The sequence below is a fragment of the Mustela lutreola genome, chromosome 7 (assembly GCF_030435805.1).
Source record: "Mustela lutreola isolate mMusLut2 chromosome 7, mMusLut2.pri, whole genome shotgun sequence".
Taxonomy (NCBI): Eukaryota; Metazoa; Chordata; class Mammalia; order Carnivora; family Mustelidae; genus Mustela; species Mustela lutreola.
In genome coordinates, this window is record NC_081296.1 from 46,190,586 (window position 1) to 46,217,764 (window position 27,179).

At 36.4% G+C, this 27,179-nt stretch overlaps 1 protein-coding gene across 1 annotated transcript in view; it reads right to left on the minus strand.

Annotated features, from left to right (window-relative positions):
• ADAM10 (ADAM metallopeptidase domain 10) overlaps positions 1-27,179 on the minus strand; it is a 137,239-nt gene that overhangs the window by 94,600 nt on the left and 15,460 nt on the right. The window contains exon 2 of the mRNA XM_059180626.1: positions 6,824-6,974. Within this exon, the coding sequence (XP_059036609.1) occupies positions 6,824-6,974 (151 nt within the window). The remainder of the gene's footprint in view (positions 1-6,823; positions 6,975-27,179) is intronic.

Here is a 27,179-nt window from a genome sequence, read left to right on the forward strand (position 1 = left end):
CCAGACTGAACTTTTTAAACTTTACACAGTTACTTATCATTAAAAACCTTCCAAGACTAAATAAAAGATTATTACCATGACTTACATAAACACTCAGAGATGTGGCTCTTATTTACAACTACAGTCTTATTTGGAACCATTCTCCCTCATATTTTACACCCCCTCATATAACGAAATTCCTTCAATTCCATAAACATGCCACTTCTCATCTCAGTATCCCTGCACATGCTGTTTCCTCTGTCAAGAACACATTTCATTCCCTTCTTTGGCTAACCAACTCCTCTTCTGTCATCTTTCCAGGATCAGTTTAAATGCCATCTCCTAAGAGTAGCCTTCCCTGACCTTCAAACAAGACGGTATCCCCCAATGCTCCTATAGCAATCTTCTTAACATTCCTTTCTTTTTTTTTTTTTTTTTAAAGATTTTATTTATTTTGACAGAGAGAGAGAGAAATCACAAGTAGGGAGAGAGGCAGGCAGAGAGAGAGAGAGAGAGGAGGAAGCAGGCTCTCCTCGGAGCAGAGAGCCTGACGTGGGGCTCGATCCCAGGATCCTGGGATCATGACCTGAGCCGAAGGCAGAGGCTTTAACCCACTGAGCCACCCAGGCGCCCCTTAACATTCCTTTCTTAATATTTATCACAGCTGTTATTCCTAATCCAACACCTACCTTTCTCACGAGTCCATAAACTCCTCACCAGTAAGGACCTGTCTGTTCAGTTACTCTATTACGAGTGACTACTAAAGTACCTGGAATACATTAGGTGCTTAAAACATGAAAGTGGACTTAGCATATTAAAGCTGGAGTAACATCTCTTGTAGCTCAAATAAACTTAAAAAGAAATGCACAGGGGCACCTGGGTGGATCAGTGGGTTAAGCCTCTGTCTTTGGCTCAGGTCATGATCTCAGGGTCCTGGGATCAAGACCCGTGTCGGGCTCTCTGCCCAGCTGGGACCCTGCTTCCTCCTCTCCCTCTGCCTGCCTCTCTGCCTACTTGTGATCTCTGTCTCTCAAATAAATAAATAAAATCTTAAAAAAAAAAAAAAAAAAAGAAAAAAAGAAATGCACAATGCATTTGTTCAATCCAGAGATCAAAATTCCATTCAAATCAATCCGTGGTTTGCGGTTTAAAAAAAAAAAATACTGCTATATTACACAACTATATGTCCCATACCAACATAAGACTCTATCTAGATGTTATACTTTTGGTTTACATTTGATTTGATTCAGCCTTATTCTCCCTGCACAGACTGTTTTAGAACTAGTTCAAAGTGGTTAAAAGATTTCAGAGACTCATACACAAATGAACAGTTTGATTTTATCCCTATGTACAAGTATTAAAAAGAGGCGCCTGGGTGGCTCAGTGGGTTAAAGCCTCTGCCTTCAGCTAAGGTCATGATCCCAGAGTCCTGGGATCGAGCCCCGTATGGGGCTCTCACTCTCTGCTCAGCAGGGAGTCTGCTTCCTCTTCTCTCTCTGCCTGCCTCTCTACCTACTTGTGATCTCTGTCAAATAAATAAATAAATAAATAATCTTTTAAAATATTTGTCAATCCTCCCCTCAAAAAATTGTTAACCCAAAGAACCAAAGACTTCTAAGAAGTTAGAAAAGAGGTTATGATACAACCAATTGAGGAATCTCAGTATTCAGAAGCTTTTCAAAAAGAAACTATATATGTCATTACCAAAAAATTTTTGAACAGTTACCAGTTTTAAAGTAGCATACAACTATATGAGACTTCACTAATGCTTAATAAAACAACCTAACAAGTATAAAACTAAGAAACTTAACATATCCATGCAATAGTTATATAAAGGATTTTCAAGTATAACAAAATAGAATAAACATTTAAATAACTTTAATTATAGAAAATCCTTGCTTCACTTTTAAGAAACAGCACAACTTACGTGGGGCTTAATCAATTAAAGAATAGAAAAAAAAAAACAAGGATGGCTATGAACCCAAAGTAAATCAAATCTAAGCTGGAGAACTTACCTCATAAAAGACCCAGCTGCACGTGCAATATTTTAGTATGAAATATAATTTACAATTGAGGAAAGTGATTGATGGGTTTTTCTACTACTAAAATATATGCAATTTCTGACACTTATTGTCTAAATCATCAACTCTAGAAACTCTGACATCAAAAGCCTGTTTTTTATGAACACGTTTTTGGCATTTTTAAATTTTATTTTATTTTATTTTAAGTAGGCTGCATGCCCAACTTGGAGCTTGAACTTACAACCCTGAGATTAACAGCCACCTGGCACGCCAGAAAAGTACTTTTATACTCTTACTTCCATTCCTTTTTCAAAATGGGCAGAAGGAAGCTCAGCTTTTTAGGGTTTTTTTTGTTTTTTTTGTTTTTTGTTTTTGTTTACACTCATTCCATCTCTTCCACATAAAGCCTAGTTTAGTGCTTAAAAACATGTAAAATAAAAACGGTGTTTCAGATTGAAATCCTATTGAAGAAGTAAAACTCAGAGCAATCATCAGTTCTAAACTTAGCTTTTTTTTTTTTTTAAAGATTTTATTTATTTGACAGAGAGATAGCAAGAAGGGGAATATAAGCAGGGGGAGTAGGAGAGGGAGAAGCAGGCTTCCCAGCAAGCAGGGAGACTGATCCAGGGCTCCATCCCAGGACCCTGGGATCATGACAGGAGCCAAAGACAGACATTTAACGACTGAGCCCCTAAACAACTTTAAACTTTATTTCAAGAGAAGTGGCTTTTCATGGAATTCTTAAGAATGGACTTAGGGCTTAAAGAATCTTAACATTTCTGCATTTAACATTAATATCTGTAAACCTGAAATGTGATATACCCTTTCTTATTTAGGACACTTGGAAGCCAGGTGGAAGGAAATTTGCTCATATACTTAAGCATAAAACAAAGAGCACAAAGAATAACTTTAATACACACACACACACACACACACAGAGACTGTGCTAGTAATGAGAAATCCAAGTCATAAATGTCTAAGCAGAACCCTTTTCAAGTTTTTTCCTCTTTTCTCATATAGTAAATAAAACTATCAGTATTTATTGTGTTCTGTAATTTATTAAAATATAGTGATCAGATTTTAGGGGATTAAGCCTTACTATATAATCAGGAAACATAAACTCTACTTGACTATTTTTTAAAAGATGAAAAACAGGGGCGCCTGGGTGGCTCAGTGGGTTAAGCCTCTGCCTTCGGCTCAGGTCATGATCTCAGGATCCTGGGATCGAGTCCTGCATCCGGCTCTCTGCTTGGCAGGGAGCCTGCTTCCTCCTCTCTCTCTGCCTGCCTCTCTGCCTACTTGTGATCTCTGCCTGTCAAATAAAGAAAGAAAGAAAATATTTGGGGGAAAAAAGGATGAAAAACAGATAACAAGTCTAGTCACAATGCATAAGGACAGCCCACATTTTAGAGCTTACTATTGCCCAAAGTCATTCCAAAACTATATACACAATAAAGCTTGGTCTTCCAATGGACACACTGCTGCTGTTTTACCATAGTCACTTCTCTTCTCATTTGTATTACAAATTGTTACTAAATGAATAACCCATAATTTGTGTACCAATACAAATCCTATTTATGAGGGATTGTAGAGTACCAAAACTAACATTTTGTATATGGTGGAGTAGGAGAGACTTAGCAGGAAATCTGTAACTACACCAACCAGGTCATTCTGTAGACCTTTGCAAGGAAACAAAAATAAAACTATCAGATCATCATCACATTTTTAACTAACATATGTTACGACATAATTACAATGACCACATTTTGGTTACGACATAATTACAATGACCACATTCTACGGCACAAGGTTGTTTTTTCATTGTTGTTGTTTTGTTTTTAAGATTTTATTTATTTATTTGAAAGAGAGAGAGAGAACACAAGCAGAGGGAAAGGCAGGCAGAGAGAGAGGGAGAAGCAGACTCCCCCTGAAGCAGCATGAGATCTCCTGGCTCCAGGTCCTTTGTTGAGAGAAGTAAGAAGTAAGTTCTCCCTCATCTGAATATCTATAGTCTTTTTACCTATAAAGCACCACATCACATTTTCCTCTTATAAAACAGCTAACCCATATCTTGCTGCCCCTATTAGGTCTATGTTTGATTTATGTTTCTACTACCCACAGCCTAAACTAGGTAACCTTTAACTAGCAGTCAATAAATAAGTTTTTGGATTAATAAACAACAGCATGCACTCACATGCTCACACCCACTCACACACATAAACACACAAAGGAAAGGGGCGGGGGAGTCTGGGAATTTAGTTTTGCCACAAGCTCAATATGAATTATGTGAAAGATAAAAACACAAAAATCTAATGATATAATAGAAATGTGGTATACAAACCAAAGGCAGCCAGAATCTAAACTTTTCCTTTTAGTAGTTACACTGTATTTGGAATATAGTATTAAATTTATTTTGAGGTGGTCACTAAAAACTTATGAAGGCTTAATGATTGCTTATTATTTCATGGCACTAATAAAGAATGGATAATTTAAAAATATCTGAAGGTAAGGGTCATAAAAACTTACATGAATTATTACCACTAAAATTTTTATCTGGAAAAACAGACCTTAAAATGAAACTTTTTACCTCCTTTGAATCAAAGTAAGAGATTTTATAACTTAAAAGTGCTTTTTTCCACAATGATCATTTTTTTAATATGGAAAATAAATTAATCTAAGTAACACATTTATTTCCCAGCTTTCACTCCATTTATCATCAAAGCTCTTCTATGGACTTCTACAAGATGACTCTTCCTTAAATGCTTCCTTTTTCATGAAAGGAAATACTTTGTTTCATAGCATTTATTATCTGATTTTTCATCCATTAAATGTCTTTTTTTTAAAAGATTTTATTTATTTATTTCACAGACAGAGATCACAAGTAGGCAGAGAATCAGGCAGAGAGGAGAGAGAGAGGAGGAAGCTCCCTGCCAAGTAGAGAGTCTGCCGATGCAGGGTTGGATCCCAGGACCCTGGGATCATGACCCAAGCTGAAGGCAGAGGCTTTAAATCACAGAGCCACCCAGGCACCCCACTAATATATTTCTTAAGCATCTGTACATCTGTATACTTAAGCATAAGTACAAATAATAAACACTACTAAATAGTAGCCAAGATGTCTTCCTGTGAGGAACAAAAACACAGATATAGAAAAATAAATATGAAATACATGAAAAGGTAGATAGAATGAATCAAATTGCCAATGGTACATTTCACCTATTTAAAGGTTCCAAGGAAGGCATAAGTAAACCTTTAAAGAAGCAGAACTTGAACTGTACATTAAAAAATGATCAAGATTTAAGATAAATGACACAGAAAACAAACCATTCATGGTATACTCAGCAAGTAGATCACTCTAGGTGAAAAAGACAGTTAATGTTGGGAAACAGAATAAAGTTTAGAAAAATGGACTACAACTAATTTAGAGAGAATCTTGAAAGCCAAGTTAAGAAATCTGGCTTACAATCATTAATTGAAGACTTTAGAGCAATAAGCTGACATGGAAAAGGAAGCATTTAAGGAAGAGTCATCTTGTAGAAGTCCACAGAATAGCTTTAATGATAAATGGAGTGGAAGCTGGGAAACCTATTAGGAGCTAAACAATAAATCAGGGTTACACCAGTAGGAAAAACACAAAAGGAATAGATTTACTTATTACAGCAAGCAAGGGAGAGAGTCTAACAAAGAGTACTCCAAGATTTTGTATCTGAGTACCCCTAACACAAAGAAAAAAAATATGGGGTTTAAGTGAGCTAGATCTGGCTCAAATCTATGCTGTGTAACTCTAAAGAAATCATTAAACTTCTCCGAGCCTTAGTTTTCTCAGATATAAAAAGATATTTACCTTGATTGGGTTTTGAGAAGTTACATAAGAAAACGCACATAAAGCATCTATGCACCTGGGACACTCCAGGCACTAAATGTGATTTTTACCATTCTCCCTTGGCTCCCTGTTCTTTATCCCTTAACAAATCTGAAAATCCCTTAACATAGGTAATCTGTTTACAAACTCATTTTAGAAATGATAAAATGGAGTTATGGGTGCCTGGGTGGCTCAGTCACTTAAGCATCTGACTCTTGATTTTGGATCAGGTCATGACTTCAGGGTCCTAAAATCAAGCCCCATGTTGGGCTCCACACTGGGCATAGAGCCTGGTAGGATTCAGTCTCTCTCTCTCCCTCTGCCCCACCCCACTCCTGTGCTCACTCTCGCTCTCTCAAAATAAATAAATAAAATAAATAATTTTTTTAAAAACTGAGTTGAGAAATTAAATGACTAAATGACATAAAACCAGCTACCTTCACTGTTGGCCCCCTAAGGCAAATATATCAACCCATAAGACATATAAAAAGTAGTTGGAAATTATGAAAAAGAATCTTCTTTAGCAACACCTAGGTGGTGCCATCAGTTGAGCATCCAGCTCAGGTCATAATCTCAGAGTCATGACATTAAGCGCTTTGCCCCACCCTGTCCTCAGCACAGAGTCTGCTTAAGATTCTAACTCCCTCTCCCTCTGTTCCTCCTGCCTGTGTTCTCTCAATCTCTCTCTCTCTAAAATAAATAAATCTTTTTTAAAAAATCCTCCAATAATATAAGACTGGATTTATAAATTTAAAAACATTTTAAGTTTGACTATTTCCTTAATATAAAAAGGATAATCCATTTTTATAGAAATCTTATTATTTGCATATTGCCAAATTCTAGTATAGGCTGAATTTCCAAATATGGACCTTTCCATTAAAGAAGGAAAATTTATGGTACAAAATTTCTTCTTTTAAGTTAAATATAGGAAAACTTCAGACACAGCAATAAATTTACTCACCTTCCATGGGCATGGAAATTTAGACGTAAAAACTGGTCCTCATGTGAAACTGCTCTTTTGGCACGCTGGTGTTTTTGGTGTAGTGAATCCACATCATATGATAATCCTTCATAATGTCTAATGTATTTATTTAAAGGATTTCCATACTGACCTATAAAAAATAAACAGTTCAAATTAGTATCATTCTGATGATCCATTCTAGTTCTAATATGATTCCACAATTATTCAAATATCTACTAATACGTATGAAACACGGTCTCACTAATGTTAGTATTTTCACACACATTTTTTTTAAAAATTTATTGGCGCCTGGGTGGCTCAGTGGGTTAAGCCGCTGCCTTTGGCTCAGGTCATGATCCCAGTGTCCTGGGAACAAGCCCCCCATTAGGCTTTCTGCTCAGCAGGGAACCTGCTTCCCTTCCTCTCTCTGCCTGCCTCTCTGCCTACTTGTGATCTCTGTCAAATAAATAAATAAAATCTTAGAAAAAAAAAACTTATTGTAATAGGAATTTCAACCACACACAAAAGTGTGAATATTAGCCATAGGTTTGTCTTTGATGTCTTTTATCAGGTTATGTTTTCTATTAATACTTCGTTGATAAAAACTATCAGGAACAGATATTGACTTGTGTCACCTGGTTTTTCTGCACCTAGTAAGTTGATTATATGGATTTTTTTCTTTTTAGTTTATTAATTATAGTGACTGACTTTCTAATATTAAACCAACTCCACATTACTGAAATAAACCCTATTTGGTCATGGTGTATTATCTTTTACAGTCACGAGACACACTGGTCTATAGCTTTCTTTTTCTGCACTATCTTTGCCAAGGTTTGATATTAGAGTAAAAGAGGAGTTGGAAAAGTATTCCTCTTTTTCAATTTTCAGTACACTTTTATATAGAATTGGTATTAGTTCCTCCTTAAATGTTTCATAGAGTTCACCAGCAAAGCTATCTTGCCCTAAAGTTCTCTTTGTGAAAAGTTAATTAACTACAATTTCAATTTCATATATAGATAAAGTATTCAGGTTATCTACTACCTTTTTTTTTTTAAAGATTTATTTATTTATTTATTTGACAGACAGAGATCACAAGTAGGCTGAGAGGCAGGCAGAGAGAGGGGGGAAGGAGGCTACCTGCTGAGCAAAGAGCCTGATGTGGGGCTTGATCCCAGGACCCTGGGATCATGACCTGAGCCAAAGGCAGAGGCTTAAACCATTGAGCCACCCAGGCACCCCTAGGTTATCTAAAGTGAGCAGTAAGAATTTGTCCATTTTTCCTAAATTGTTAAAAGTTACAGAAATAAATCTGTTCATAATATGCCCTTATTATGCTTTTCATATCTTTTGAATCTGGGGTGATGTTACCTCTCTCATTCCTGATACTGGTAATCTATATCTTTTCTTTTTCGTTCCTGATTAGGATGGCTAGAGATTGATTTTTACTGATCTTCTAAAAAATTAAAAAAAAAAAAAACTTTTCCTTTGATTTTCCCTCATTATTTTTGTTATCTATGTGTTGGTTTTCACTTTGTTCTTCATTTTTTTATGCTTACTTTGAGTCTAACTGCTCTTTCTTGTTTGTTTCCAAAGGTAGTATCACTGATTTAAGACTTATCTTCTCAAAAAAAAAAAAAAAAAAAAAAAAAAACTTAACTTCTTCTCTAATTCAGATGTTTACTGCTATAAATGTCCCCATTATACAGCATTAGCAGCATCCCATAGATTTTGTTGTTACCACTTTCCTTCTATTCAACATACTCTCAAATTTCCTTTTTGACCCTTGCATGTCCTTTTAGAAGTCTGTTATTTACTTTCCAAATACTGAATATTTTTCAAATACCTTTCTGTTACTGACTTCTAATTTAATCCCACTATAGCCAGAAAACTTGTTTTGTGGTATATATCAATCCTTTTAAAATCAGACACTTATTTTATAATCCAGAATATGATCTATCTTTGCAAATATTTCATGGGCACTTGAAAATAATGTGTATTCTGCTGTTAACAGTAAGTGCTCCAAAAATGTCAATCTCTGTTCTTATTGAGTCAGAGTATTCTATAAATGTCAACCAGGTCAAGTTGATTGCTGAGGTTATTCAAGTCTTCTATATCCTTAATGATTTCGATCTACCTCTTCTATTATCAAGAAAGGGGTATTGAAATTTGTTTATGATTGATTTTTTTTTTCTATTTCTCCTTGTAGTTCTTTGCTTCATTGATGTTTGAAGCTGTTATTATTATATGCATAGATGTTAATGATTATCATGCCTTTCAGATTAATTCATCCTTTATCATTATCAGATGATCTTTATTCTTTTAATATTCTACATCCTAAAATCTACTTTGGTATTAATATGGCCATTACCCTCTTTTTGGGGGACTAGCATAGTGTATCTTTTCCCATCCTTTTACTTTTAACCCATTTGTTTTGGGTTTTTGTTTTGTTTTGTTTTATTTTTAGATTTTTATTTTATTATTTATTTAAGAGAGAAAGAGAGCATGAGCATGAGGGGAGAGGCAGAGGGAGAAGCAGACTCCTCACTGAGTGGAGAGCCCAACACTAAGTGGGGAGTCCAGCATGGAGCAGGGAACCTGATGTGGGACTTGATTCCAGGAACCTAGGATTAGGACCTAAGCCAAAGGCAGCTGCTTTACTAACTGAGCCACCCAGGCGCCCCTGGGCTAATTATTTTTATGATTCCATTACTATCTCTTCATTGGATTATCAGCAAAATCCTGGGTGGTTATTTCAGTAGTTGCTTTAAGGCTTTTGGTATATATCATTAACTTATCCCAGTCTACCATTAACAGTTCAGGTACAAGAACCTGACATTACTATACTTCCACTTTCCTCCTGCTGGCCTTTAGAGGTTATTGCCATTGTATATTTTACTTTTTAATAAATCTCACAATATACTGTTATTGTTTTGGTTGAAACAGACAATTATCTTTTAATTAGATTAAATAACAAAGAAAAAATCTCTAACAGTTCCAGGGTTCTTTATTTCTTTACATGAATCTATATTTCCATCTGGTATCATTTTCCTTCTGATTTCCTCTAACACTTCTTCTGCTGGTAAAAAAAACTCTTCCAGTTTTTATATGTCTGAAAGTCTTTATTTTGTCTTCATTTTTGAAAGATATTTTCACTGGGCATTCCAGGCTGTCAGGTTTGTATTTTTTCTTTAAATACTTTAAAAATGCTGTTCTACCATCTTTTCACTTGTATTCCTTCTGAGAAGAAATCTGTCATCCTTATCTTTCCTCCTCTGAATATAATGTATCTTTTCCTCCCTAGTTTGCTTTTAAGATTTTCTTCCTTATCACTGGCTCTGAGCAATTTGATTACGATGTGTTTCTTCATATTTCTTGAGCTTTATTTCAGTGAAATTCTTGGATCTACGGGTAGACAGTTTTTCAAACTTACTTCTTCAATTTTTTTTTTTTTTAACTCTTTCCACCCTTCCCCAGAAGGACTCAAATTACAAGTGTATCAGGTCGCTTAAACTTTTCCCACAGTCAACTGGTGGCTTTCCTCATTCATTAAAAATTCTTTCTTCTCTTCATTTTGAATTGTTTCTACCGCTATATCTTCTAGTTCACTAATAATCTGCAATATCTAATCTGTTGTTAATGCCATCCACTGCATTTTCCACTGAAAACAGTATAATTTTCATCTCTAGAAGTTAAAATTTGTTTTCTATTTTCTATGTTTATACTTAACTTTTTAAATACATGAAATAAAGCTATAATACTCTTCTAATGTTCTTGTCTGTTAATTCTAATATCTGTGTCACTTCCAGGTTGACTCCAATTAATTGTTTATTCCTCTCATTAGAGACTGCTGTTCTCTTGCTTCAGTGCACGCCTTATCATCTTTCATCAAATAGATGTCAGACATTGCAAATTTCACTGTTCTAAGCTTTTTTTGTATTTTCATAAACATTCTCAAGCTTTGTTACAAGAGAAAGTATAGTTACATGGAAATAGTTCAAGCCTTTTGGGTCTTGCATTTATGATTTGTTAGGGGGGTCAGGAACAGTGTTCAGTGTAGGATTAATTATTCCCCCACTATTTTTATTTTAAGATTTCATTTATTTATTTGACAGAGAGAGACTGGGAGAGAGGGAATACAAGCAGGGGGAGTGAGAGAGGGAGAAGCAGACTTCCTGCGGAGCAGAGAGCCTGATGGCCTGATGCAGGGCTTGATCCCAGTAGACCAGAACCAAAACCTGAGCTGAAGGCAGATGCTTAATGACTGAGTCCCCAGGCGCCCCATTCCCCACTATTGAAGCAAGACCTATTTGAGTGGTCTACCCCATTGCTCCACAAATTCTGAGTTTTTTTCAGTCTAGCCAGTGAGAAGAGGCACATTTCCTGCTCTATGTGAACACAGGGCACTCTTTCTTTCCCTGGCCTCAGGTAGTTTCTTCACATGTATGCATCATTGATCAATACTCTGCCAAACACTAGGGGAACCCTTTGCAGATCTCAGGAATTCTCTCTCTATGCAGTGCTTTTCACTCTGATGTTCTGTGAACTCTAGTTGCTTTGGTCACCCTCTCACCCAACCCTCAGTTTCATCTTCTTAACTCAGAATTAATTGGCCTCCATCTAGGTTCCCTCCCATATCACTGCAGATGGAAATTTTCTGAAGATAGAAAGCTGAAGCAATCATAGGTCTTGGCTCATTCGTTTCCTGTCTCTCAGGGATCATCATCCTTTACCATCTGGTGACTAGTGTCTTTCAAAGCTGTGGTTTCTCTGGTTTTTTGTTTGTTTTTTCCCTGAGTTTCCTTAGTTTGTTTCAGGCAGAGGGATAAATCTGTTCCTGGTTTCTCCATCTTCACCATGAGCAGAAGTCAAAAGGAGTGATTCCTTAAGGTATCAGAATTTCTTCCTAAAGAAAACTGCCTTCTTTTATAAAACAGAACACCAAAATTTAAAAAAAAAAAAAACTATAATGGTTTATCTAATGTATTCCATAAAGCCTAAGTGTCCATCGCCAAATTTTCTATACATATATAAGTCAGTGGGTAGTCATTATACAGCTAAGGACACAAACTCTTACGTCAAATCATCTGGGTTTAAGTTCTGAAGACTGTGCACAAGGTAAATATATGTAACACTACTGAGCTGTACACTCAGAAATGGTTAAGGTAAAAAATGTTACGGTAAGCATTTTTTTTTACTAGAATAAAAAAATTATCTAGTTTAAATACCATTACCTTCATTTATTAGCTTGTTGCCCTCATCAAATGGAACACTCACCTTCAGTGCCCCATCCTTAAAATTGGAGAGAAGCAGAATACCTCTCTCTTAAGGCTATTTGGATTATGATTTAAGCCATGTGTGGCAATTAGCAAAGTGCCTACAATACCATAGAGCCTCAGTAAATTATTCATCATCATCATCTCCTCCATCTCTTCCTCTACTTCCTCTTCCCACACTTGCCTTTGAGACCTACATTCACAAACTGAGGCCATAAATTGAGGAATAAACACAGAACTGGGTTTCATTCTGATACTTCCTACCTATGACTAGATGACATGGGTAAATATTTAACTTTTTTAAAATCTCAGGGTTCCTATCTGTAAAACAGAGACAAAGACTACCTTAAATGTATGTAACCTGCTTAGCACAAAGGCTAGCATTAAAAGGTCATTTAATGTAAACTATTATTGAGTCACTTCACTGTCCTCTTAAATGCACTGCTCTCAAGAGAGATGACAAGAATGGAGTCCTAAACTAGAATCCAAAAATATCTTTGCAACTAACAAAGAAAATACAGTGAACCCAGGATATAAGAGATGACAAAGCCTGCTAATATGAAACTTTTAAAAATCAAGACTAAATAATGGAATCAGATATTATGCATTTTCCATATTCTTTAGAAATATTTTTAACTCTATACTTGGGTTGTAAAAAACACCCCACACAAGAGAAAATATCAAGAAGAAATCAAGAATGAGGAAGTGGTAGTATGAGAGCTTTTGGGTAGTTTCTTTCATTTTGAAAATCAATGTGGGATTTCCATTGGATAACTGAGTTGTATTTAAGTGGACTGAGTAGCCACAGCACACACTTGGCTTTGCAAAGTTACTGCTTTCTCTCCTTTTTCAACACCAAAAAAGTCAACTTTTTAAGTCACAGTTCAGATAAAGTGTTCTGCCACTTTTAATAACTTAAAACAATTAACTACTGGTGTTCTGGTGACATGTGATAAAAGCTCAATTATTTGCATGGATGGAACACTACTGGGAGAGTTATCAGTCATCTTTTCTCTGTCCCACACACATAGAAATTTTCTAAGGGAAGATAATGTTTACTTTCACTGATAAAGGATCTGAGTAATGATTTTCTGAATCTTTAAAATTGAGATAAAACATGATTCACAGATTTTAACTGGTAAAGTTAAAAATGTTACCCAGAAACATAACAGTTTTCAAGTCCATGTCATTATCCTCTTGTCCATAAAACCTATGTTTCTATGTTAACTATACCTATATACCAGTATTTATGAGAAGATCTCAGTAATTAAAAAAAAAAAAATCACTGAAGTTAAGATAATGTATTGAAACTATTTTTAATTTATATACCCCAATACTTAGTAAGACATAGGGGGATCCATGGCAAAAAGAAATCAATTAAGAAGGAAACAAAAAATATTTGGAGAGAATCCTGGACAAAGTAGAATCAATCTTAGATAATATTAAGGAAATCTTGTTAATATTCTTTAGGACAGGGGCACCTGGGTGGCTCAGGTGGTTAGGCAACTGCCTGCAGCTCAGGTCATGATCCTGAAGTCTCAGGATACAGTCCAGCACTGGGCTTCCTGTTTGGTGGGGCGTCTTCTTCTCTCCCTTTGACCCTCCCCCTCTCATGCTCTTTCTGTCTCCTTTCTCTCAAATAAAATCTTTAAAAACATATATATATATTCTTCAGTTCATGAGCACTGTAGGTATACATAAGAATACTCCGAATTTTTGAAGATACATTTTAACGAATATAGGGGTAAATGCATAATTTTCATTGAAGTAATTCCAAGTAGGAGAAAAAGAGAAAGGACACAAAATGTTAAATAAGTTTCCACTTCTGGCTTTAATGGAGAAAAGGAACTGAATTTAACCTACCACCACCATAAACAATTAGAAAACTGAACATAAGAAGAAAACCAAATGAGGTGAGATTTACAACTGGCTCAACTCACTAACTACAAGCTGTTTCCAGGCCAATGTGCAGGGTGGAAGAACTCAAGCAGTCTGAGGGTCTCAATGAATGGAGGAGCCAGATACCTGCATTCATAGAGATCAGGCATTCAGAACTTGTGGGTCAAGTGCCAGGAAAAGCTAAACAGAGAGGAGCTATAAGACCTAAAAAGGAGTCCCCTTAAATGTTTGGCTGAGTACTAATCTGAACATGTGAGAGAATAAACTATCACAGGCCAGAAAAATTAACCAAACACCAAAAAAGTCAACAGAACAATCTTCAAAGGCCAATAAAGGTGATCACCAGAACAGCCCTACAAGAAATATTGAAAGGGGTCCTCTAAGCAAAGAGAGAGCCCAAAAATAACACAAGAGTCAATATACAGTAACAATCACCTTTTAGACAATACAATGGCACTAAATTCCTATCTTTCAATAGTTACCCTGAATGTAAATGGGCTAAATGTCCCAATCAAAAGTCACAGGATATCAGACTGGATAAAAAAGTAAGACTCATGAATATGTTGTCTGCAAGAGACTCATTTTAGACCCAAAAAAACCTCCAGATTGAAAATGGGGGGTGGAAAACCATTTATCATGCTAATGGACATCAAAAGAAAGATGGGGTGGCAATCCTTATATCAGACAAATTAGATTTTAAGCTAAAGACTATAATAAGTGATGAGGAAGGACACTATAATTAAAAGCAATATCCAACAAGAAGATAACATTGTAAATATTTATGCCCCTAACATGGGAGCAGCCAATTATACAAGCCAATTAATAACAAAATTAAAGGGCGCCTGAGTGGCTCAGTGGGTTGGGCCGCTGCCTTCGGCTCGGGTCATGATCTCAGGGTCCTGGGATCGAGTCCCGTGTCGGGCTCCCTGCTGAGCGGAGAGCCCGCTTCCCTCTCTCTCTCTCTCTCTCTCTCTGCCTGCCTCTCCATCTACTTGTGATTTCTCTCTGTCAAATAAATAAATAAAATATTTAAAAAAAAAAAAAAATTAAAGAAACACATCAACAATAATACAATAGGGGATGAGTGAGCCTGGTGGTGGGAATTAAGGAGGGCGTGTACACTGGGTGTGGTACATAATCAACGAATCTTGGAACACTGAAAAATTAAAATTAAATTAACAATAATACAACAGGAGGGGATTGTAACACCCCCCTCTGGGCAATCGACAGATCATCCAAGCAAAAGATCAACAAGGAAATAAGGGCTTTGAATGACACAGTGGACCAGATGGACTTCACAGATATATTCAGAACATTCCATCCTAAAGCAAAAGAATATACATTCTTCTCTAGTGCACATGGAACCTTCTCCAGAAAGGATCACATGCTGCATCACAAATCAAGTCTCAACTAGTAAAAAAAAAGATTGGGATCATTCCCTGCTTATTTCTGGACCACAATGCTTTGAAACTGAAACTCAATCACAATAGGAAAGTTGGAAAGAAATCAAATATATATGGAGGCTAAAGAGTACCCTACTAAAGAATAAATGGGTCAACCAGGAAATTAAAGAAGAATTTTTAAAATTCGTGGAAACAAACAAGAATGAAAACACAATTGTTCAAAATCAGTGGGATACAGCACAGGCAGCTCTAACAGTGAAGTATACAGCACCACAAGCATTTCTCAAGAAACAAGAAAGGTCTCAAATACACAATGTGACCCAGTATCTAAAGGAGCTGGAAAAAGAACAGCAAATAAAGCCTAAACCCAGCAGGAGAAAAGAATTAATAAAGATTAGCTCAGACAGAAATCAATGAAATAGGAACCCAAAGAACAGTGGAACCTATCACGAAGGTTAACTAGGAGCTGGGTCTCTGAAAAAATTAATAAGATTAATAAACCCCCAGCCAGACTTATCAAAAAGAGAAAGGACCCAAATAAATAAAATCAAGAATGAAAGAGGAGCAATCACAACCAACACTGAAGAAATACAAACAATTTTAAGAACACATTATGAGCAACTATATGCCAACAAATTGGACAATCTGGAAGAAATGGATGCATTCCTAGAGACACATGAACTACCAAAAGTGAACCAGGAAGAACTAGAAAACCTGAAGAGACCCATAACCAGCAAGGAAATTGAAGCAGTAATCAAAAATCTCCCAAAAAACAAGAGTCCAGGGCCAGATGGCTTCCCAGGAGAACCCTAACAAACATTTAAAGAATTAATACCTATTGTTCTGAAACTGTTCCAAAAAATAGAAATGGAAGAAAAACTCCCAAACTCTTTTTTAAAAAGTCCAGCAGTACCTTGATCCCAAAACAAGACAAAGACCCCACCAAAAAGGAGAATTACTGAACAATATCCCTGATGAACATGGATGCAAAAACTCTAAGATACTAGCCAATAGGATCCAACAGTACATTAAAAGGATTATTCACCACAACCAAGTGGGATTTACTCCTGGGCTGCAAGGATGGTTCAAAATCCACAAATGAATCAATGTGATACACATTAATAAATGACCAGAGAAGAATCATATGATCCTTTCAAAAGATGAAAAAAAACCATTTGACAAAGTATAGCATCCTTTCTTGATTAAAACTCTTCACAGTGTAGGGGTACAAAGTACATACCTCAATATCATAAAAGATATCTATGAAAAACCCAGAGTGAATATCATTCTCAATGGGGAAAAACTGAGAGCTTTTCGCCTAAGGTCAGGAACACAGCAGGAATGTCCACTATTACCACTACTGTCCAACATAGTAGTAGAAGTCCTATCCTCAGCAATGAGACAACACAAAAAAATAAAAGGCATTTGAACTGGCAAAGAAGTCAAACTCTCTTAGCAGATGATAGACTACTTTATGTGGAAAAACCACAAGACTGCATTCCAAAACTGCTAGAACTCAAACAGGATTTCAGTGACGTGGCAGGATATAAAAATCAATGCACAGAAATCAGTTGCACTTCTATACACCAACAAGACAGATGAAAAGCGAAATTAAGGAGTTGATCCCATTTACAATTGCACCTAAACCATAAGATACCTAGAAATAAATCTAATCAAAGAGGCAAAGTCAAAGGATCTGTACTCAGAAAACTATAGAACACCCATGAAAGAAACTGAGGAAGACCCCAAAAAAAAAAAAATTAAAAAAGGGAAAAACATTCCATGTTCATGGACTGGAAGAACAAATACTGTTAAAATGTCTATGCTACCGGGGCGCCTGGGTGGCTCAGTGGGTTAGGCCACTGCCTTCGGCTCAGGTCATGATCTCAGGGTCCTGGGATGGAGTCCCGCGTCGGGCTCTCTGCTCGGCAGGGAGCCTGCTTCCCTCTCTCTCTCTCTCTCTCTCTCTCTCTGCCTTCCTCTCCATCTACTTGTGATTTCTCTCTGTCAAATAAATAAATAAATAAAATCTTTAAAAAAAAAATGTCTATGCTACCTAGGGTAATCTATACATTCAGTGCAATCCCTTTCAAAATGCCACTGACTTTTTTCACAAAACTAAAACAAATAATCCCAAAATTTGTATGGAACCAGAAAGGATCCTGAAAACTCAAAAGGAATGTTAAGAAAGAAAACCAAAGTGGGTGGCATCACAATCCTGGACTTTAGGATCTATTACAAAGCTGTAATCATTAAGGTAATACGGTGCTGGTACAAAAACAGACACACTGATCAATGGAACAGAAGACAGAACTCAGAAATGGACCTTCAACTCTATCTTCAACTAATCTTTGACAAAGCAAGAAAGAATATCCAATAGAAAAAAGACAGTCTCTTCAACAAACGGTGTGGGGAAAATTGGGCAGACACATGCAGAAGAATGAAACTAAATCTTTTCCTTACACCATACACAAAAACAGATGAAATGGATGGAATGGATGGATGAAAGATGGATGAAAATGGGTGAATGGATGAAATGGATGGAGTGAAATGGCTGGTTGGATGGATGAAATGGATGAAAGACCTAAATGCGTGACAGGAGTCCACCAAAATCCTTGAGGAGAACACAGGCAGCAACCTCTTTGACTTCAGCTGTAGCAACTTCTTGCTAGACACCTCTCCTAAGGCAAGGGAAACAAAGGCAAAAATGAACTATTTGGACTTCATCAAGATAAAAAGCTTCTGCACAGCAAAGGAAATAGTCAACAAAACCAAAAGACAACTGGCAGAATGGGTCAAGGTATTTGCAAATGTCGTATCAGATAAAGGCTAGCATCCAAAATCTATAAAGAACTTATCAAACTCAACACCCAAGGAACAAATAATCCAATCAAGAAATGGACAGAAGACATGAACAGAGATTTCTGCAAAGAAGACATTCAAATGGCCAAAAGACACATGAAAAAGTGCTCAACATCACTCAGTACGAGGGAAATACAAATCAAAATCATATGAGATACCACCTCACACCAGTCAGAATGGCTAAAATTAACAAGTCGGCAAACAGCAGATGTTGATGAGGATGAGGAGAACAGGGAACCTTCCTACATTGTTGGTGGGAATGCAAGTTGGTGCAACCACTCTGGAAAACACTATGGAGGTTCCTCAAAAAATTGAAAAGAGAACTATCCTATGACCCAGCAATTGCACTACTAGGTATTATCCCAAAGATACAAATGCAGTGATCCAAAGGGGCACCTGCACCCCAATGTTTATAGCAGCAATGTCCAAACTATGGAAAGAGTCCAGATGTCCAATGACAGAAGAATGGATAAAGAAGATGTGGTATATATACATACATACATACATACATACATACATAAAGTGGAATATTATGCAGCCATCAAAAATGAGATCTTGCCATTTGCAATGACATGGATGGAACTAGAGTGTTTATGCTATGCAAAATAAGTCAATCAGAGAAAAACAACTATCACATACTCTCACTGATACATGGAATTTAAGAAACAAGAGAGAGGATCATATGGGAAGAAAGGAAAAAAAGAAGACAAACCAGGGAGGGAGACAAATCATAAATCTCTTCATCTCAGGAAACAAACTGAGGGCTGCTGGAGGAGAGAGGGTTGGGGAACTGGGATGGCTAGGTGATGGATACTGGGGATGGTATATGTTGTGATGAGCACCGTGTGTGGTGTAAGACTTACAAATCACACACCTACACCCCTGAAATAATACATTATATGTTAATTTAAAAAATCAATAAATAAGTGCCAATAAAGGACTGAGAAGTGTTCATATTCCCACCAACTAGAGAAGAAAGACCTGTAAAATATGGAGCACTGAGTACAGAACTCAAAAAAATAATACCTTATTCATGAGGTAAAATTTGCCTAACACTAAAGCTGTTGAGGACCTTATGCTACCAAAGATAAGGGCAATATTCCAAAGGGTTAACATGGTTCCAAGTAGTTTAACTATAGGAAGTTTAACTATAGTTTAACTATAGTAGTTAACTATAGGTCATTATCTCAGGGTCCTGGGATCAAGCCCCACTTTAGGCTCTCTGCTCAGCGGAGAGCCTGCTTCCTGCTCTGTCTCTCTCTGCCTGCCTCTCTGCCTACTTGTGATCTCTGTCTGTCAAATAAATAAATAAAATCTTTAAAAAAATCAAACATGCAAAAAATAATAATCGAATGACCTACATCCTATCAAAAATTACCACGCATGTAAAGAAGAAAATCAGAAAATATAAATTTATTTTTCTGCATGACGGGGGAAAAAATCATACATTAGAAAGAGAAACTGCAGAGATGATGGAATTAGCATACAAAGAGGTTAAAACAGCTATTGTAAATACATTCCATATGTTAAGGAGCATAAAAAACAAACATAAGGAGGGGGGAAGTAAAAGATTTAACTATAAATCTACAGAATCAAGAAACTCAACAAATTTTAATCAGAATTAAATATAGGTATGCCTGGGTGGCTCAGTGGGTTAAGCCTCTGCCTTCAGCTCAGATCGTGATCTCAGGGTCCTGGGACTGAGCCCCACATCTGGGCTCTCTGCTCAGGCAGGAGCCTTCCTCCCCCTCTCACTCTGCCTGCCTCTCTGCCTACCTGCGATCTCTCTCTCTGTCAGATAAATAAATAAAAATATTTTTTTAAAAAGAAATAAATATAAAAGAAAACCACTCAGAGGCAAATCATAGGCTAATGGCTGAAAAACAGGGGCAAAGAAAAAAAGACCAAAGAACTAGAGAAAAAGACACATTATATACATGTGAACAAAGTTATAAATGACAGCATAATTGTACATAAGTCAGAAGATAATGAAGCAACATGTTTAAAGTACTTTAAGAAAAAAAAGTTCAACCTAAGATTCTATACCCAGTGAAAGTATCTTTCACAAATGAAGGTGAGTGGGGAAAAAGGTGAAATGATCCCTTTTTCAGACTTCAAAACCGACAGTCATCACTAGTAGACCTGCATTACAAGAAATGTTAAAGGAAGCTTTTCAGGCAGAAGGAATGCTACCAGATGGAAATCTGTATTGACACAAAGAATAGTGCCAGAAATAATGAATATATGAGAAAAAAGAACTTTTTTTAATCCTTCCAAAAGTTAAGTGACTGTTTTAAAAAACACAATGTATTGTCACATTTATGACACATACAAAATTAAAATATATGACAACAGCACTGTAGAGAACAGAAATGGAATTCTGTATTATTTGAAAGTACACAATAAGTTATTGATATATATATTATATACCCTAGGAACACCTCTAAAAAATATAGCAAATATAACACATAAGCTATTGAGCAGAGATAAACAGAATCTCTTTAAAATAAATTAATCCCAAAGAATGCAGGAAAAAGGGGAAAAGGGAATAAAAGAAAACAAATAGTATGATGGTTGTTTTAAGCTCAACCATATCAATAAATATATTAAAAGTAAATGACCTAGGGTCCCTGGATGGCTCAGTCAATTAAGTATCTGCCTTTGGCTCAGGTCATGAGCCTACAGTCCTGGGACAGAGGCCCACAGCAGGCTCCCTGCTGAGTAGACAGTATGCTTCTCCCTATTCCTCTGCTCCTCCCCGAGCTCATGTTCTCTCTCTAACTCACTCCCTCTCTCTCAAATAAATAAAATATTTTTAAAAAGTAAATGATCTAAACATAAACAAATGGGAGTCATTTTTTCATTTTTTAAGAAAAGGAACAGGTAAATACAGACCATACAAAAGATGTTTAAAACACAAAAATAAAGATGAGTTAAAGTAAAAAGGATGGGAAAAGTTATTCCATACCAACAATCCAAAGAAAGCTGGAGTAGCTAAGGTATTATCAAAGTAAACTTCAAAACAAAAAAATTATGGGTAAAGAAGGACATTTCCCAATTTATCAAAAGGACATAAATGTGTATCACATAACAGAGCTTCAAAGCACATGAAGAAAAAGGTGACAGAGCTAAAGAAGTTATAATTATAGTTGAAAATCATAACAGTCCTCATTGAACAAGGAGACAAAAAATAAAAATACAGAAAATTTGAACACTATCAAACCACTCGATGCAATTAACATTCACAAAACATTCTACCCAACAACAGAATATTCTTTTCAAGGACATATGGAATATTCACCAAGACAGAACTTATTTCTAGGCCATAAAGCATGTTTCTATAAATTTAAAAAGGCTGAAATTATATAGTATGTTTTCAGACCATAGCGCAATTAAATCAGTAACAGGTATGTGTTAAAATCCCCAAATATTAGGAACTTAACACACTTCGATTCAATTCAGCCCACAGGTCAAAGTAGAAATCAAAAGGGATATCACAAAGTATTTTCAACTGACAGCAAAGAACAGATGAGAACTTTATAGATTGATGTAAATGTTCTATATTGTGATAGTAGTTATATGGCTATATATATTTCTCAAAATTAATTGTTGAGGTTTACTGTATAGAAATTATACCTCAATAAAGCCAATCAAAATTTTAAAAAATCCTGACTCAAACTGGTAGGTATATGGCTATCTGGCCTTTCTTTTACCTTTCCCTAAGTTATAAAATTTTCAAAAACAAAAGTCCAGAATCTAAAACAAAGATAACTCAAATATTACAATTTACCCTCTTTAAGGAAAATTAATGAAATCAACATTCTACTCAATTCCAAGAAACTACTAAGCAACCTATAATGATTCATTATTCAAAAATAACTAAATTTTGGTTAATAAGACATAAGTAGTAAGAAATGGAAGAAACAAAAAGATTAAATGACAACTAGTGATCACAGATACCAAAAGAACATCAGAGGAAAACAAACATCAAGGGAAAATATCAGTTGAGAAAGTAGAAACTACACCATCTTCAAGAATTAGCAGTTGAAGTTCCAACTCAAAATTTAAGCTAAAAAGCTAAAAGAAAATCTGGGAGCCTACTACTCACCACATGTTCAAATAATGAGTTCATTCATTAACTATTACCACAGATACCAGAAATCTGTGCTTATGGATGTTTCAGTCTTAACACACAGAACCATGCTATTCAAATTGTGTTTTGGGAACTGGCTGCATGGGTAGCTTCTGGAGAACTGTTAGCAATGAAAAATCTTGTGCTCCCCTTCGGAATCCCCCAAGCAACTCAGGCTCTATCCAGACCATGATTCCCAGTGATCTGTAATATACATCCAACTTTCAGAAGCTCTGCAACTTTTCTGTATACAGAAATTCCCTGACTTCTACTAGCAGCTATATTTTTTTTTCCAAAATCTGGCTTCAATCTACGCATTAATAGCGTATTAACAGTTACCACACGTGCTACCACTTAAGCAAGAAACGCCTTACCTGTTACCACAGGTAAAAAGTTTCCAAAAGTTCCCACCTGTTACACAGAAAAAGTTCCCAAATAATATAAAACAGAGGAAGCAAATCAACCTAAAAGTCAAATGCAGCAGGCCACCTGTTTTCGCAACACAATTACATGTTCGTTCATTTATGTATTTTCTGTCACTGCTTTCATACTACAACAGCACAGCTGAACAGGCAGAACATTACAAAACAGGCATCAAATCCGTAGGAAGTCACTTTAGCACTTACTGACTAGTTACAAACCATCTTTTTTTCCTTTACAACACAGGTTCTAACTTGAGATCCATGTGCTTCTGCAGGAGATTTTTGAGCTCCTTGATTTTGCAAGCAAAATTCTAAGAATATTATTTTCTTTCTCTCTTTTTAGCTGGTACCTTATTGATTCTGCTTCTCTTACTTAAATCTTTTATTCATCTATTTGTAATTCTATCTTTTTTTAAAACTTACTACACTAACCAGGACTAACAAACCATGCTGAATAACAGTAGAGCATTTTTACTCTGCTGATTTTTACAAGCGTATCTTTAGTTTTTATCATACAATATATACATAATATAATGCTAAGGTTATTTCTTCCCATTCCTATTTTAGAAATATAGTATTTTAAAATTTCCTGTACCCCTAGGGATAAAAATATATTATATGTTTATAAAAAATTAAAAATTAAAAAAATAAAATAGAATTCACATGAAAATCTGGCTAAAAGACATTAAAAAAAAACTTCACATGTCATATCTTCAAATTGAAGTTAAAAATCCAAAACTACGTAGATCTATTTTATTTCTTAAAATGTATTCTAATTATTTTAAGTGTATACTGATAGCTCATTATGTACAAAAAAATCTTGATTAGATAATTTTTAAGTATTTAATTAAATAATGTTTAAAATTGGATCTAATAAGTGAAATTCATTGAGCACCTGCAATCTGCCAGGCTCTCTAATATTCTACATTTTTTTTTTCATTTAACCCACCCAAAAGACAAAGTTAAAAACTATTAGCCCATTTTAACAAAAATCGAGGTTTGAAAAATACGTAACAAGCCCAGAGGTGTCTCTGGGCTATTTGCTATTGCCTAGCAAATAGGAGGCAGTGCCAGGAAGATAACTCTGGTATCAGTTACTTCATGATTTTCTGCAATAATTCTATTACCCCCATCATAAACAAGGAAAGCTATCATTCACATTCACATTTCTGATGTAATTATAAAAAACTAAAGAGAGGTGCACCTGGCTGGCTCAGTTGTAGAGTATGTAACTCTTGCTTGATCTCAGAGTTGTGGTTTGAGCCCCATCTGGGTGCACAGATTACCTAGAAATAAAATCATCCACAAAAAAAAAAAAAAAAAAAAAAAACCTGAAGAGAAAAAAAATATATCAAAATACAGCACATGGCAGGGACCTTTCAAAACCTAAACTGACATCTACCTCTAAGATGCAGAAAATCGTATAATAAAATACCAAATAAGAACATACCTTTTAAAGACCCAGAAAATATATATGTATACCCTTGATTTCCACAGCTTGTGAATGAAATTGGCACAGTTTACTCCACAGGAGCCCATGCCAATCTCCAACCCTCTGCACTACTTAGCTCAGTCAGATATCACAAAATTGCCTGTTTCCACATACAGAGTCTGGACCTACTCAACTGAGATTTGTTCCTATACTTTAGCATCTAATCAAAAGCTCAAAAAGCAGGGGCAGAACGCAGCTCTATCACCAAATCTCACTGATGCAGTTAAATATTCACCCATCTCCTCAACTCTATCTGAACAGAGCTTGGCCTCTGATCTACTCACTTTTGTATCTGATCTCCCCTTATTGCAGATCTTCCTGATTCCCTTCTAAGCTGCCTTGAACAATGTGGGAATTAGGGACACCAACAGATACACACACTCCTGCACGTAAATGTTGAAAATACACATAAAACTTTGGAATCCCAAAAAACTTAACTACTAATAATGGCCTGTTGATAGGAAGCTTTACCAATAACACAGTTGATTAACATGTATTTTGTGTATTTGTGTAACATGTATATTGTATATACGGTATATTTCATATATTGTATTCTTACAATAAAGTAAACTAGAGAAAAGAAAATGTTACTAAGAAAATCACAAGGAAGAGGAGCACCTGGGTGGCTCAGGCGTTAAGCATCTGTCTTCAGCTCATGCCATGATCCCAGGGTTCTAGGATGGACACCCGCATCAGCCTCCCTGCTGGGTAGAAAGCCTGCTCCTCCCTCTCCTACTCTCCCTGCTGTGTTCCCCCTCTCGCTGTGTCTCTCTCCGTTAAATAAATTAATTAAAGATTTTATTCATTTATTTGATAGAGAGAGATCACAAGTAGATGGAGAGGCAGGCAGAGAAAGAGGAGGAAGCAGGCTCCCCGCTGAGCAGAGAGCCCGATGCGGGACTTGATCCCAGGACCCTGAGATCATGACCTGAGCCGAAGGCAGCGGCTTAACCCACTGAGCCACCCAGGCACCCCTAATTAAATATTTTTCTTAATCATAAGGAAGAAGAACTACATCTACAGTACTGTACTGTATTTATCAAATAAAATCTGCATAGAAGTAAACCTGTGCCATTCTAACTCAGGCTGGTAAGAGTCATCTGTACTCTACTCCTGATCATTGTTATTTGCTAGACTCTCCCAGGTTATATCAGTACATAAATATATATGCCCTAGTACTAACAGTAGTATCACTGCTTCTGTAATACCAAGCTTGAACTAAGAGAAATCACGAATAGCACCAGACATAAACAGGAACCCAAGATTTTGTGTTTTTCTCAAATCAACATGTAAAGCCTACATGAGAAACTTGACCTAGAACCTCTGAATTTTTCCATAAATACTAAATCATTCTCCATTATCATCTTAATCAATTCCCATACTTTCCATACAATATCCTCTTACTTGAAGTAATATTCTATCACTTAAAAATAATGTGAGAATCCTCCCCACTTTTATCTTCTTCAAGACTATCCAGGTATCCTTAGAAGCCAGCAATATAACCCAAAATATCACCTGAAAAATAGTTAACCCAAAATAGTTAATAATAACTAATAACTAAAAAATAGTTAACCCAAAAATATCACCTGAAGAACACCAACACTGCCCTGCCTGCCTCTCCAATGCCCACTTTTCTACGAGGAACAAAACCATAAAGTGAAAATCTGGTAAAACTGTCAGGGAACCTGGCTGGCTCAGTCGGTATAACATGTAACTCCTAATCCCGGGCTTTGAAGTTTAAGCTCCACAATGGGTATTGAAATTACTTTAAAAAATAAAATTTAAAAAAAAAAAACTGTCTGAATAATGCATACTATCAGCAAAACGTCAGCAAGCAAACATATCTGCTCAGTTCAGAATCCAGGTCTCCAGTGAAGGATCTGATCAGAGCAGCCTAGTTCAGAAAACTAGTTTACATGCCTGTGTCCTGTCTGCAGATGAAAAAGGGTGGGAATCTGAATTAGGGAGATGGAATTCATAAGACTAAAAATTTGTGCCAAACACAACAAGGTTCAAAAGGTTCTAGACAGGGACACCTGGGTGGCTCAGTGGGTTAAGCCGCTGCCTTCGGCTCAGGTCATGATCTCAGGGTCCTGGGATCGAGTCCCACATCGGGCTCTCTGCTCAGCAGGGGTCCTGCTTCCCTTCCTCTCTCTCTGCCTGCCTCTCTGCCTACTTGTAATTTCTGTCAAATAAATAAATAAAATCTTTAAAAAAAAAAAAAAAAAAGGTTCTAGACAATCAGAAACCATGACAAATAACTGGCTTCCTTGCTTCCACACTTGCCCCCACTGTACACTATTTTCCACAATGCAAGAGTGATGCAGTTCAAGTCATGTCATGTCTGTCCTCTGCTCAAAAATGTCCAAATGTTTCCCAACTGCTCTGAGTCCTAACCATGATTTACAGGGCTGAACATGAACTTATAAAGGGCTGCATTCCCCTACTCTACTCCCATAACTGTCTCACCACTCTCCCCTCACTCTATGGGCGACATTAGTCTCATTGTCCCTCTGCCTAGAATATCTTCTCCCCAGCTTCTCCCAAGCAGGGAGAAGCAGGGCTGGACACCACACTTCACTCAGGTATCTACTCAATTTCTTCAGAAACTGTCTATGGTCACCCTATCTAAAAGCATAGCTCCTGGAACGCCTTGGTGGTTCAGCTGGTTTTGGGTCAGGTCATGATCTCATGGGTCATGGGATCAGGCCCCTGTGTGGGACTCCACACTCAGCAGGGAGCATGCTTGAAGATTTTCTTCCTCTGCCCCTTCACCTACTCGTGTGCATATGCTCTCTCTCTCTCAAATAAAACAGATAAATATTTTTTGAAAAGTTTCATCTTAACATAAAGTTAACAAGCTGACAATAAAG